Below are 14073 nucleotides of genomic sequence, written 5' to 3'. Positions count from 1 at the left end.
AAGTGTCAGAGTAGATAATTCAATGCAATGATCTCTTCAGACCAGAAGAGGCTAATGCTGCATGAAACATATATTTCGATCATATTTAAGCAAACCCATCCATCTTTCCCAGGTTTCACCTAGAATTCACGAAACACTTGAAATGTGTTAGAATCCTTCATAAGGATATTTAGGAATACTGAATTCAATTAACTTTCCACAGGGAGCAGAACTTGTGACTTTCAAATCTGACAATGATCTCTAGAACAGGCACATCATCTGGCTACGCTATATATAAAGTTGAATGTGTTTAAAGAGCACAGCTTTTGGGTATTCTAGACTATAGAACATTTTTAACAATAGTTTCTTTAAAATCATGCATGAAAAGGAGAGTGCTTTTAACAACAGGACTACAGTCTAATGACCCTCGTTCACAGTGGATGTTTTTAAAACCATTACATCATCTTTGCCCTACTATCCAGAGAAAATGGACGGTTATAATCCATTTTGAGTTTGGATTTGTTTGCCTACCTTATTTCAATACAAATAGTTGAGAATTGTGTGTTCCTCACTTAAGAAGCAGCTTTCCAAGTGAGAGAGGACTACTGCTTTGGTCGTCAAGTTCCTTCTTGAGACTGAACTCAACTGTTCAAGAAAAGCTCAAGTGTACCTAGCTGTAAGAAACTGGCTATATAGATACTGCACCAAGTGAGGTACAGTGTGTATAGAGGTTTCGCAGAGGCTAAAGTTAGATAGAACCTTACTCTCTAAAGTGGTAGCTTGGTCAAGCAGTAAGGCAGTATCAGAGGACAGTGTACAGCATTCACACTCAAGAAATTAAGTTAAGGCCAAATGTTTTATATAAAAAAAAGATATTGTTTTATTTCTAGAACCAAGAAAGACTGGTGTACGAAAGCATAAAAATACTTTTCAGTAGTAAATTACTTGTATGAACACAGTTCAAAATAGCAGTGTAACTTGTAGTGGTTTTGGTTACAGGTTTAAGAAAGCAGTTTGCAACACATTGCAGGTGTAGTACATTCAATTGAATGGACTTTTTAAGTAGAATGCAGTTAATTACTTTTCATATTACTTTTGCTAACACAGGACTGGATTCAGTCCTGGGACATTTCCTGAAAACAGGTGAGTAAATGTGTTTTGGTTAAAGGTACGATTTTTAAAGGAATATTATTGTATTTCAAAAGTCCTTTTCTTGTTGTTGCTGGATCTGAGGAAGGAAGGTTCAGGGTGCCCCTAAATACTAAATTTAGGAGCGTTACAGGTAGGTAAAGGTCAGGAACCAATGGATCCCTTCCCTGGGGTGGGTACACCCCCTATTCTGTCACTCTCCAGTGGGAGTGGGGCAGGAGCCTGTCCCTGATTGGCTGGGTCCCCCCATCCTCAAGATGGCAGGGACTCGAGGTTGTGCTTCACCTTGCCTCCCCATCCGAGGGGTGGAGTTGGCAGAGGTGGTCACACCTCTCTTCCTCACTTTGTTTTTCCCGCAGGGTCTCCCGCCCAAAGTAGGGGGTAGAACCAGTGGGGACCAGTTGCTGAGTACAGCAAGTGGTCTGGAGATGCTCACAAAGGCGGTATGCCTTTGAAGCTTCTCCTTCGTGAACCCTGCCCATCCTGGCGGAAGGAGGCTTTGCACCTTGTCCCAGGTTGTGCATTGTTTCAGGCCCCCCAAGAGCGGCAAGCTCTCCACCCAGGGGTCCAGAAACATGTCTGAGGGTGGCAGCCTCCGCAGCTACTCAGTCAGTTCACTGGGAGTTGGTCGAGTTTCAGGGGGCATCTCTAAGATGCCCTCTGTCGTGCATTTTACATTAAATGCCACACTGGTATCAGTGTGGGTTTAATATGCGGAGAAGTTTGATACCAAACTTTTCAGTCTTCTGTGTAGCCATTATGATGCTGTGGAGTTCGTAATGACAACCTCCCAGCACCATATACTCTTAATGGCAGCACTGCACTTACAGTGCCCAGGAATGGACATGGTTACTGTAGGGGTACAGGGCTCATGCACCTGTACCCTCACCACTGTCATAGGGCACCCAGCTAGAGGGGTGACTGATGTATGCCAGGCCAATGTTTTGTGGACATGGCACACAGGGATGTGTGCCATGTCAACTCTTTGTTTTGTTCTGCCCAAGACACGCAGCCTACCAAGACAGTGTGTGTGTGTGTGTCAGGGCACAGGGACTAAGGGTGTCACAATAAGTGCTGCAGCCCTTAGGGGCCTTCTCTGGTCACAGTGCCCTGCGTACCATTTACCAGGGGCTGGCATGTGGCCAGAGATGCCAATTGGGTTTAGGCTTCAATGCAGTTTTAGGGAAGGAACACGGGCCCTGGGTACCTGATTGGCAGAAGCCCAGGGCACACTCAGTCAAAGCACATCAGCAATTCTGCAAAAAGTGGGGGCATAGCATGCAAGAAAGAGGGCACTTTCTCACACTAGCGGTCAGGGTGGACATGAAAAAAATAGGCTGAAATTCCAAGTGAGACTGACTGCTTAGGACAATTGAGCGTAATACAGTTAGAAACTCCTGCAGATCAATTGCCACACATATATGAGCCTGTAAACTTATATTATATGTAGACACAAACCCCAACTACATCTTTAATATCAGGAAATGTGTTACTATTTTTATTTTGTTCTGATCATGTTCAAAAGAATGCACGGTGCTTGCTTTATTCTTTATGTGACATACATATAGAAATAACGTCATAGGACTCAAAGATTAGAGACATACATACTATGAACCTGATTCACTGCCTGTCTCTTCCTGGGGTGTGTAAGGTGTCACCTTGAACACAGCAGTTAAGTAAACTGAGAAGGTGAACATTCTTGCTTCATTACTTATTGATACATGTTATAAGATGCAAACTATACCACACCAAATACTGGATCAAGTAAATTTAACTGACATTAATACACAGAGTATCAGCATCAGAAACCTTTGCTCTAGAATCTTAACATGATAAAAATGCCATCAGTATGGGAACATTTTTTAAAGAGGCTGAATCAATGATAAACCTAACACCACTGAGACTGACAAGGCGCATACTAAATGTGAAATATATTTTCTACAAGAAATTAAAGAAAATAAGCAGGATTTGGAGGCATGAACTGACAACACATCTACCATGAAGGAGGGAATAATAAGGAGCAGCACAAGGACAGAAAGATCTACTACACACTATCCGGCGTGATCAATTGGGTGAGGATCCACCCAAATGCCCCTTTCCTCTAAAGTTTTCTTACTTTATCACAGATTGACCAGCAGAAATCCGATTCCAAACAAACTCTTAGTTGGCAGATACCGGATAGGAAATGTTTTACCATCTATTTTCACTGGCTGTTGCAGCATGAGGCTCTTTAAACTAGACAGTGGTGTATTCTCACAGTCATACTATAACTATATTACTATAATTTATAACAGCTAACTACGTCAATTCAAATTCCAGTCTTAAAAAGGCATGTGTGGTAGAAGCTCTTAATTTGAGTTTTCTGAATAATTTTAATAAACATGGAATTTAAACACCTCCATCTTTTGTTCGTTAAAAACTACAGCACCATATAAAAGAAGAAGAACAAACAACGATTAGTTTGTTTTAAGGATAATGTAATGTAAACTAAAGTAGATAAAACCAGTATATTATTAATGAAGGAGCAGTTTAGTCTAAAACCAGTTCGATTGATCAGGATATTATCCCCTCTTCGGCCCAGGATGATATGAAGGACTGGTGTTGTTTAGCAAATAATTTGACAACCGTATCTAACAAGTCAACAAGCCAAAAACTACTTGATTCACATTTCAGTCCTTTTTTAGGTCGAGCAGACCTACTCTCAATGCGTGAGCATTGAGAGTGTCTGCTTCAGACCTTTTGTGGCCCGTATTTAGGAATGAGGACGGCTACCAGGCGCGCGCTTTGACGAGGTCAGATTTCACCTCGGGAGCGAGCGTCTGGTAGCTGCGCATGCGCGAATCAAATCCCTTGCTCACACACACACACAGGCAGCACCCACCCCTCTGCATGCACGCACACACACACACACAGGCGCGCGCATGCACACGCAGGCATACGACACACATACAGGCACACTATCCCCTACCTCGCATTCTCTCTCAATCACACAGTCACGCATGCGCACACACATTCCCACACGCACACACGCGCGCACACACACTCCCCCTCCCCCTCCCCCACCCCTCCCAGGCATACACACAGGCACGCACGCACTTCACTTCAGCCCTGGGCCCCACTCACCGACTGCGCTCTTCCGGCGCGTCTCGTCTCCTCTTCACAATCGGGGCTCCCTCAGGTCCGAGGAGCCCCGCAACAGGCGCCACACTCCTCCTTCTCCCCGGCCCCCTCCTGGGGGCCCGGGCTGATTCGGACAGGCAGGGCGCTCCATGCGCCGGCAGCTCGCGGACCTCGGGAGGCGGGACTTCCGGTCGGCCGCGACCGGATTGGCCGGCCGGCCAAGAGCTTCCGGGTCGCCGCGGAACTTGTTCTACAGTTGCCAGGAGCACACTGTTCATTTGGCAATAGCCGAGATTTTACAACACGTCTGATTGCACGCATCTGCTCTTATAGCGCATGCTCTGAACCCCGTAACCTCTTGGCACTCGAATATTTGTTGGATGAGGCACCTCGGGTCACAAGGAGCCAAAATGAACTGTGCAGGATCACAATGTTTAGTCGAGCTCGGAAGCCGGGACCCGAATTTTGCCACTGGCTCTCATCTCCTCCTGACTTTATAACCCGGCTCCACAAAGGTGCTCGGAGTTATCGAAAGACGAGCCTGCTCCTGTGTTTGACCTCCCCTCTGCAGGGTAAGGACCAGCCCAGCCCCACGTCAGTCCTCAGCTTAGCCCCCACGTCAGTCCTCAGGTGTGCTCCCAAGCGAGTTCAGCTGAGCTCAAAAGTACAGTAACCATGTTTGCACTGATCTCTGCTCTCCACCCAACCGATGACGATTTCCTAAGATCAACACATCACATTTTTTTTTATGCAGAAAAGTAGCCACAAAGAGCCTGCACACAGTTAAGCATTCCCTCTCTGACGCGGTCATCTGCTAAGCCTTACGTCTGGCTCACCCAGACACAAAGACCTGCACACGCGAGCACAGTGTGAGCTACCTCAGTGGGGGGCAGGGTGGTCTCATTGAAGCAACAGGGATTGACGCTAAGCACTACGTGCCCCAGGCCCCTCCTTACACTGACCCGACACAATGCCACCTGCCCCCCACGACTCCAGCCACAGAGAAATCCCAGACCCGTGCGGACGTCTGCAGTGAAGTCATGCATACCTCAGCCATTAACTATACAAATGATTATAAAATAACAGCACACATAGCATTTACACTCCACATTTAATCTGGTTCTAAGCGCTACAAATTGTGGTAAATATAGAAAGTTCGGACGAAAGATAACACACGTTTGCATGGAAACACACACATAGCAAAGTGTCAAAGCATCAAAGCACAGATGAGTTCACAGGTCTTTTGGTCCCACAACCAACCACTCCATGTCCTTGCAAGACCACATCTATGTCTGAATTACACGTGTATGGTCGCAAGAAGGGCTGGTACATGTTGGAGAACAGGAGACTGGTCCGTAGCTTGTATTCTGGGGTGTTGGAGGATGTGAGGCAGCCAGGAGCAGATTGGGACCTGAAGGGAAGGTAGAGTGTCAGGGGCAGATTCTGCAGAGAAGCACAGTGTGGGTGCAGCTAAATAAAAACTTTGTGCATGAAAATCCCAACCCTGACCTGCATCAGGCTTGACGGACATCCTTAAACTCAAAGTGCACGTGTGGACATTCTGCCAGTGTGGAGGACTCTCTGTAATGATGCATTCAGAACTGGGAGAGGGTTTGTGGGTGTTCCTGTCTCAGTCCAGCTACAGAGATCAACAACCGCAAACCCATACACTGAACATAATCTTCACAAAAGTTATTTACAAAAGTTTACGGTATTGCCATTAAAAATTACAATAACTTTTATTTAAGTATTGATTATAAAAAAAAAAATAAAAGCCATTGTTATTTGTAATATCAATACATCTAAGTCACGTAAATACAAAACATGTTGCATTACAAATGCTATAGGTGTCACATTTGCAAAAGATATAACTATTGGCATTGTAAATGACAAAGCTATTAATTTTGCTATTTTCAAAACCAACACAAATAAAAAGTGTGTCATTTACAATACCAATAGCTCAAACTTTCCTAATGCGAGACCTATTGCATTGCAAATGCTTGTTGTAAATTGGCTGTAGTTAAGAACCTTTCCAAGTTGGTAACACATGACAAAGAAATATTTTGATTAAAAAAGAAGGACAAAACACTACTCCAATTTTCTAGGTCTGATTAATTGACCTCTGTTGGTATGCTATTGGGGCCAGCGGTCCGGGAATCTCGACCATTCTTGTTAGAAGATCTACCCCTTTTAGCCTGCTAATGTAGGGCTCAAAATCCTTATCAATGGAAAGGGCATGGTACGGACAGGTCTTTAACCCTATAAAGACAGTATAAAGGCTTTCTATTTGTCGCACAAGTTAAGATACTCCACCTTATGATTATGCTGTTGCAAGCCCGTCTATGTTATGGACCTGAATTTATGATTATTTCCCACATTAATTGCTGTCTTAAGGGATAACCAATTTGTTTAACCATCTTTTTATACTCCTGCTTTAGTGATCTTATGTACACAGCTTCGTCAGCTCTCCAAATTATTGCCTTTCTTTCAATACGAATCGGGCTGTCCGTGCAATTATATTTACAAACCTTTTTAGGTCTCGCGACCTATCAATGCGCGCAAGCGCATTGAGCGGAGCGAGAATTCATGTCTCGAAAATCCTCGTCAAACCAAGGGCTTCGTTCCTGCGGTTTTCTTTAAGTTCACGTGAATCACGTGACCAAACAAGCATGCGCATTCACGGCCGCACAGCACATCAAAGGGCTTCTCCTCCCCTAATTATTCATGGCCGGCCGCAGGCAGGCCGTACTTTCAGTTTCCCAAAGGGCTTCTCCTCCCCTAATTATTCATGGCCGGCCGCAGGCCGGCCGTACTTTCAGTTTCCCGGCCGCTCTGCATTATCAGTATCAGGTACGTGTTGTGTTGTTTTTTTTTCACTTTGTGCCTGAGTCTGCCTCGTGGTTTTCCCCCACCACTCGTGTTGTTCTCTCCCTTGTTTTCCTAATGAACCTGCCGTATTGCTCGATAGGCTGACCCAACGTAGACGGGCTTTTCTTACATGTAGTGTACCTTTTAATAGAGATGTTCTGCCACGCTCAAACTAATTTTCCTTTTGTAATTTTATTATAACATCAGGGAACCACTACAGACTTTTCATGAATGCAGTACAAATGTTTGTGTTGATTTTGTATTAGACCTACAGGGTTAATGCCACTTATGTATTTCTTCCCACAGACGCCCATTTTGTTGTCGACCAATAAAGTTTAAAATAAAAGTTGTTTGAGTTCTTTCTGTATGGCGCTTCATGGTTGCTGTCTGGTGGTTGGGATGTATATTAAGCCCGCAAGACCTATTCGGAATTCCCCTCTTTTCTATTTGGTTGCAAAGCTAGCCATGCAATGTTGCAGCGACTGCCTTAAGATTTCGTCATCGACTTCAACACAGAGCGCATACGCAAATGCCTTGCAATCCCCGCCCCCCAAAACACAATGAAAACAACCCGGAATGGTGATAACAGAAATTCCTTCTAACTATTTTTATACAGCATGCGTATTTCTTGTTTGAGTGATATTTTACAGCTCATGCGTAGACATTTTTGTCACAAATATATTTCTGTGACGCCGCCAATTTTTTTATACTATGTTGAGGAGTTTTCGATTCCCGTAGTACAATTAGTAGCGCACTTGACCTCACAAATATTTACATTTTTCTAGGCTTCTTATACACTTATACTGGGAGGGGGTTCAGCGTGATCTAGTGGGCTCTCACCTGAACCCCTCACCTGAACTGATTAGTAACCTCAGACCCGTAATATAGCCGTGTGCTCCGTAAAGTTTTTAGGGGGGGTCCCCAGTTTTGTAAGAATTCTGGCAAGTAGTCGGGGAAACTACATTTTAAAGTGTAGACATTTAATCACCAACAAGGAGGCAAAATACAGGACGATAGGACCAAATATCTTAATTACATCTCAAACTTTCAAGCTGCATTAAAAATCATATTTCAGACCTGCTTTTTGTTTTTAAAGTACAGGTTTCAATACTGGTTTACTGTAGGTTAGTTAACTAATCAGCTGATGGCATGTAAGCAAATGGAGGCATTACCATCTTTGTATAATGCTTCGAGTTTAATGAGGCTGCGGACTTATACCATAGTTGATTTGATTTATTTGTATTCTGTATATGGGTTCCATGGCTTGTGCAATAAAGTCCAGTTTCTCCTCCCTTCGTGTGATTAATTTATTGATGAGTTAGCAAGTTCTTTGGTAGTAGGTAAATAGTAATATGCCGGTGGAATTTTATGAAATAACCATTCATGTAAGGGGAGGTATGCCTGGTGGTTTTCCTTCTAAAAACACACTTGTCCCATGAAGTAATGTGGCACATTCCGGACCTCGATGCCACAAAACATTAATAACAAGCACTGGCGTTGCCAATAGGTCTCGCAGTAGGAAAGTTGGAGCTATTACAATTGCAAATAACAATGGCTTTTATTTTTGTTTTCATTTTAAAAACATAAAGGGCTTTGTCATTTACAAAACCAATAGCTCCAACTTTCCTACTGCGAGACCTATTGGCAACGCCAGTGCTTGTTATTTGTGGGATTAACTGCAGTGGATACAAGTGTAAAGATGTTACTCCTTAAAGATTCCCAATAAACACACCAGTGACAGAAATATCACTTTCATTGCTTCCACAACTTTGTTTTCTGCCCAGATATTTGTTAAACACACTGAGAAGCTATTATTATAAGCTATTCTTCGCGTTATCATCTCAATATGCTCATTGTTGTGCCTAGCCATGGTGAACAAAGTGACTTCCATGTTTAAGCAGATACTTTGCGGATTACAGTCACTCTCTGGTCTTCCAGTGACTTGAAAATAAGAACATATATGAAAATAGGACACACAAATCAACGTATAGTTAATAATTGTGTTTTTGCCAGATGACTTTAAAGTGTATGCTGCTAGTTGGTAAGCAATTGTTCTTCCATTTAGTTTACAAAAACCCAAGTTCCACAAAGTATTATGAATGTGTTTCCTCTATAAGAAGTATTGGGTTTTCCTAACAACGTGCTGTGGAATATAAAAAGAGCTCATCCTCCATGTCATACCCCATGTTTATACTATCCACAAACAAGTTTACATTAAATGATTGTGCTAACAGAACAAGTTTGATGGTAAGTCATTGATTACATTCTTTATGCTCATAGTAAATTGCTGAACTTGACGTTAATCATTAATAGAACTTGAGGGAATATAAATGTTAACCACAGTAATAAAAAAAAAAGTATTATTATTATTATTAGTATAATTATTTATTTATTCACAGTTGCCAAGAAATACTTGGAAATCTGGATAGTTTTCATACTGCCTACTTTTACTCCTACGTGAAGCAAATACAATGAGTTTTCATTTACAAGTCAGTTTTGGTGACAGTGTGCTCCAATGTATGACTAATTTCTATTATTTTCTTAATGTTACCGTCATTGCTTTAGAAAGCATATCCTTTTCTGTCCAACATCTGGTGAACCATGTACAAACTCCATATGAGGAACTAGGAGACAAACATTACCATCACGACTCAAGATTCCCATTCCATTTTTAAGTAGGCAAACACCACAGAGAGATCTGTTCCATCGTGTGCATCATTGAGCAATGCAATGCTGCATTCACATCCAAGGTGCTCCATAAGAATGTAGGTTGTGTGTTCTGAAAGTAGGTTTTATCCTCAAACATTGGAAAAAGTTTGTCTCCCTTTAATACTTGGGGAGAGTTACAGCACAGTCAAGAAATGCATAAACACCAGTTTAGAGAGTGTGCCAACATAAGACTTTCCCAACAACTGTGACTAAGGGATAAATATTGCACACGCCAGCAGCTTAAGAGCGAGAAAGTGTGATTGGTGATAGAAGCTGGGATATACTGTGTTTTTCTAGTGGGGCGTGTGCTAAATTACAATTAAGGAATAACATCAAACGTGTAAACTGATACTGTCAATTCATTACAGCAATGCATAATCAATACACGTTTAAAACCGTCACCACATATGTAACAACTACAGACCCAACTCAAAGCCACTGTAGGTAAATGTAGAGTGGGGTTGATAAACAAAGTAGTGTAGAATCAATCTGGTATTGGCTGGCCAATAGCACTCACACATTATATCGACGTTATACATGAATTATACATTACTTAAGGGGAACTACTCCCCAAATATAATCATTTGGAGAGTCCATCACTCATTTAAAGTTGGACAAAAAAAAGAGACCACGTAACGCTGTGGTCTACCACCACATTCAGATGCACTGCAATCTAAAGCTGCTATCAGAGAGCCTACAGGGGGGGAAATAATTATCGTTATAAATTTTATAGGCAGAACTGCTGGAACATTATGCTGCCAGAACTCTTCAACTGCAAAACACTTTATCGCCCACCAGAAATAGTTAGATTTGGCCTATGGAAGGCGCCCTCCACATAGCAGCAGATGCCGTCAAGCCCCACCTGAGCACGGTCTCCAGGCTGCTCTCGTGCTTGTCCAGCGGGCGCCCGGTAGCAATCTTGCGAAGCTTGTTGAGCTCCTCAGCAGCACGGCAATACTCGGCCTGCTCGTCACCGGCCCCCGAGTAGGTCACCTGGATAAACTTGCTTAGAGGCTTTGCCAGGTCCACCTCTGAGGTCTTCTTCAACGGCACCGAAATGAAGGTGGCCATAGTAGCGGCTGAAGTCTGCTGGGCGCCGCAATGATCACAGGCTCACACGAGAACCGGGAGCAGAGACTGCAGGGTAAGGAACCGAGCCCAGACTCGCACTTCCGGGTAGGACGATCGCTTGGAACGGAGAATCCAAGACGCATGCGTATAAACTATTTCTCAGTGTTGAACGTCTGCAGCTTAGTTCAGTTCCCCATACCAACATGGCTACTGCCCAACAGTATCACGTTCCAGAGAAGGGCGGTCTAGCCCTTGTTGACTTCCGTGACGTCAGGGTAGGAATGACTCAGGCACCTGCGGCTTCTGCCTCACCTTACCCGTTCTCTGGGCGTGGTGCCCTGCTTTCGTCGCACACACTCGGAAGAAGACGGGGCAAGAGCGACCGGAGGTTTTGCTTCAATGTGTCATACGGGAAAAGCGCTGCTTAGTCCGTCTTAGGAAATATGTAGGGTTGTCACCCGTCCCGAAGTTTCCCGGGAAGTCCCGGTGTTTTGAGGTTTGTCTCGACGTCCCAATGATTTTTACACTTTTAAATACGTCCCGGTTTTTGAGGGGAGGTTTGAATGATGTTTAGAGCAACATTCAAGCGTTCGAATATGCCCTCACTTCCACAGATGCCCTTAAAGTCAGAAACATCTTAAGTGAGTAGTCTCTTTGCAGAAGGGGCTGCGGGCATAGTTTATGCTTTAAAATTATGTGTTCTTGTAAATTAACTCTGTAATCTAACTAGAGCCTAAAAACTTTGGAACGAGTCCGTGCTAGCCATCATTATTATGGACAATCAAGGTTCATAATACCCTTTACCTCTCAAGGTACCATCTATACTCTGTAGGCAAAAGTAGGTTAAATATATCTGTTTCTGTTCATCTGTAAAAGTAGCAGAGGTTAGTCTGAAAAAAATGTTTTGAAATGCAACCTTCAGGACAGGTTTTAGAATGTTTGAAGGTCACTTCCACGAGAGAATGTGAGAGTGAGAGCTCTTATATGCCCATCCCATCTTCATTATCACCCGTTAGTCCTACGTACATGTCTGGCCTGTCCCTGTTTTTAGTTTTGAAACTCTGGTCTCCCTAGAAATATACAGCCATACCTTTACAATTTAGCCAAGAAACAAATCAACATGATGATCTGTTTTTTTTTATATTGCACTTAAGGCTGCTCATCACCCTTTCATAGGTCTCGCCTACGCACAGGACACAAGTCATAAAAAAAGAAGTGGGGGTCGCTGTCACCGGAAGTACGTCACAACAGGAATCTCATGGGTATTCATATGCCTTTAGATGAAAGGGGGCTGCAGGTACCTGTGTTTAATCCCCCCTCAGTGAATACAGGTAGACAGATGCTCTGAATGAGCTCCGATCTCGATCCAGGGAGGCCAAAGAGTGAAGTCCAGCTTTTGGGCAGGGGGGACGGCGTCCACCCATTAAAAACCCCGTAAAATAAATGGGGGGATGCCATCCACCCGTGTGGTACCCCGACTCGAGCACTGCCTACGAAGCGCGCTTGCGCTGCATATGAAGGCCTTTAGCCGTCGCTCTGCTCATTTTCAAGCACACACTCATGCTTGTGGCGGCATCCACCTTGCGGGAGCGAGTTGCGGTGTGCCACGAGTGCATTGCTTGAAAATGAGCAGACTGCTCTCCCAAGCGCGCGCGCACACCACTCGTGGGCTCACCTCCTGCTCTCCCTCTCAACCTTGCACCACTCGTACTTGTTTTGTATGGTTGCAAACAAAAGCATAAAATACGTAGCACGCTACAAATGCCAGAGCTATTGGCTTTGCCATTCTTTAGTGTGTATTATTGAGCTGTAATCCGACAATGTGTGGACTTTTTCGTGGTCTTTCTACTTCTGTACTTATTCAAAACATTTTTCTTAGTGGTAAATGCTAACTTTAGTGGAACCGCTCGTGCGAGTGAGTCATAGTGTAACATCAGTAAGGGAGTGTTAAGCTGATTCTACAATCTGTTTTGTACTTGCACTTTCGAAGAAAAACATCTTGTCCTCATCAGTGCTGGGTGGAGAGTTTCAGTGAAATGGCTATCATCATAGTGCCCAATGGAAATCTGGCATTCTCCACTCCAGTCATCCTATTTGAAATGATGTAGCCCTGTCCTTGTTACTAGATGAAGTGACATGCTTGAATGTTATTTGGAGATATCAGTGTGCTACTTCTTGCTTGGTCCTACATGCCCTGCCAGAGGCCTTGCGGCCATAGATGGAGTAAAATGTACTGGATCTAAGAACCCCATTTACGTCTTTCCTAGAGGCAACTTTTTATATTTTTGTCAGCCTCGAGGGGGTGCTAGAGTGCGCAAAGCAACATGGCCGCTCTTTAGAGCTACTCCGCCGGCCGAAATAACAATCCACCAGTTATCCTTGCCGTCCCACCTCGCACCGTGATGAATATGGCAAATATGATACCAGCGTGATCTGCCGACTGACCTGGTTGGGCGCTGTGAACCCGATCGTCGCTGCAGCACGAATTACAGGCTGAGATGTTCCGGACCGACCTCTGGTAACGTGGCGACCCCAGACATGCATGGACCAGCTGAGTGAGGTAGGACGGGGCCGGGCCTCACGGCGGGCTTTGAGTGCTCGGGGGGGGTGTGCCTGGCTCGTTGGTCCGAGTGCTAGGTAGGCGTTGCGCCGCGCCTGGGGGAAGTTACCGGGCGCTCTCTGATTGCTCAGCAGGGTGACTGGGTAGGCTGCGCCACCTCCGGGTAGCCATTTGTATGCCTGCGGGTGCCGAGTCCAAGTAGGGGAATGAGCGGCGCCCTTTGGCATTGTGGCTGGCTGCTGGGCTGATACAGGCCTGTCCCTTCGTCGCTGGGGTCATGCTTTGTTGCCGGGTGCTGCTGCGCAAGTCCATTTCCGGTGGCCTTTCTGATCAGCTGTATCCTGGCTGCAGCGTGCACCCTCGCAGCCGTAGGGCCCTGGCAGACGACCATCGAGTGCAATTGTTCACGCTGCAGATCTGACAGTCTGCGTCGGTGAGCCCCCCCGCCCTCCTGTCATTGTTTGAAGGCCATTATTTCTGCACTCGGTGTCTTGTGCCGAAGGGCGGCCAGAGTGCTCATCTGTGTGCTACTGCAGGGAATAACCTCTGGGATGCATTATAGTTACTACTCTTTGGACTGTGCATGGACAGGTTAGCCTGGTTGACAACGAGGAAAC

General features: G+C 44.6%; 1 protein-coding gene across 2 annotated transcripts in view; it reads right to left on the bottom strand.

Annotated features, from left to right (window-relative positions):
- PDCD6IP (programmed cell death 6 interacting protein) overlaps positions 1-11123 on the bottom strand; it is a 500749-nt gene extending 489626 nt beyond the window's left edge. The window contains exon 1 of one of the 2 annotated variants that reach the window (XM_086964745.1): positions 10688-11123. In XM_086964745.1, the coding sequence (XP_086820871.1) occupies positions 10688-10896 (209 nt within the window). In that variant the 5' untranslated portion in view covers positions 10897-11123. The remainder of the gene's footprint in view (positions 1-10687) is intronic. The other variant, XM_086964744.1, reaches the window with a different exon arrangement.
- Positions 11124-14073: the final 2950 nt, after the last annotated feature.

This window comes from Lissotriton vulgaris, chromosome 4_1 (assembly GCF_964263255.1).
Source record: "Lissotriton vulgaris chromosome 4_1, aLisVul1.2, whole genome shotgun sequence".
In the NCBI taxonomy this organism is placed as follows: Eukaryota; Metazoa; Chordata; class Amphibia; order Caudata; family Salamandridae; genus Lissotriton; species Lissotriton vulgaris.
Note: the sequence above shows the minus strand (reverse complement) of the source record. Positions and strands in the feature narration are given on the sequence as shown.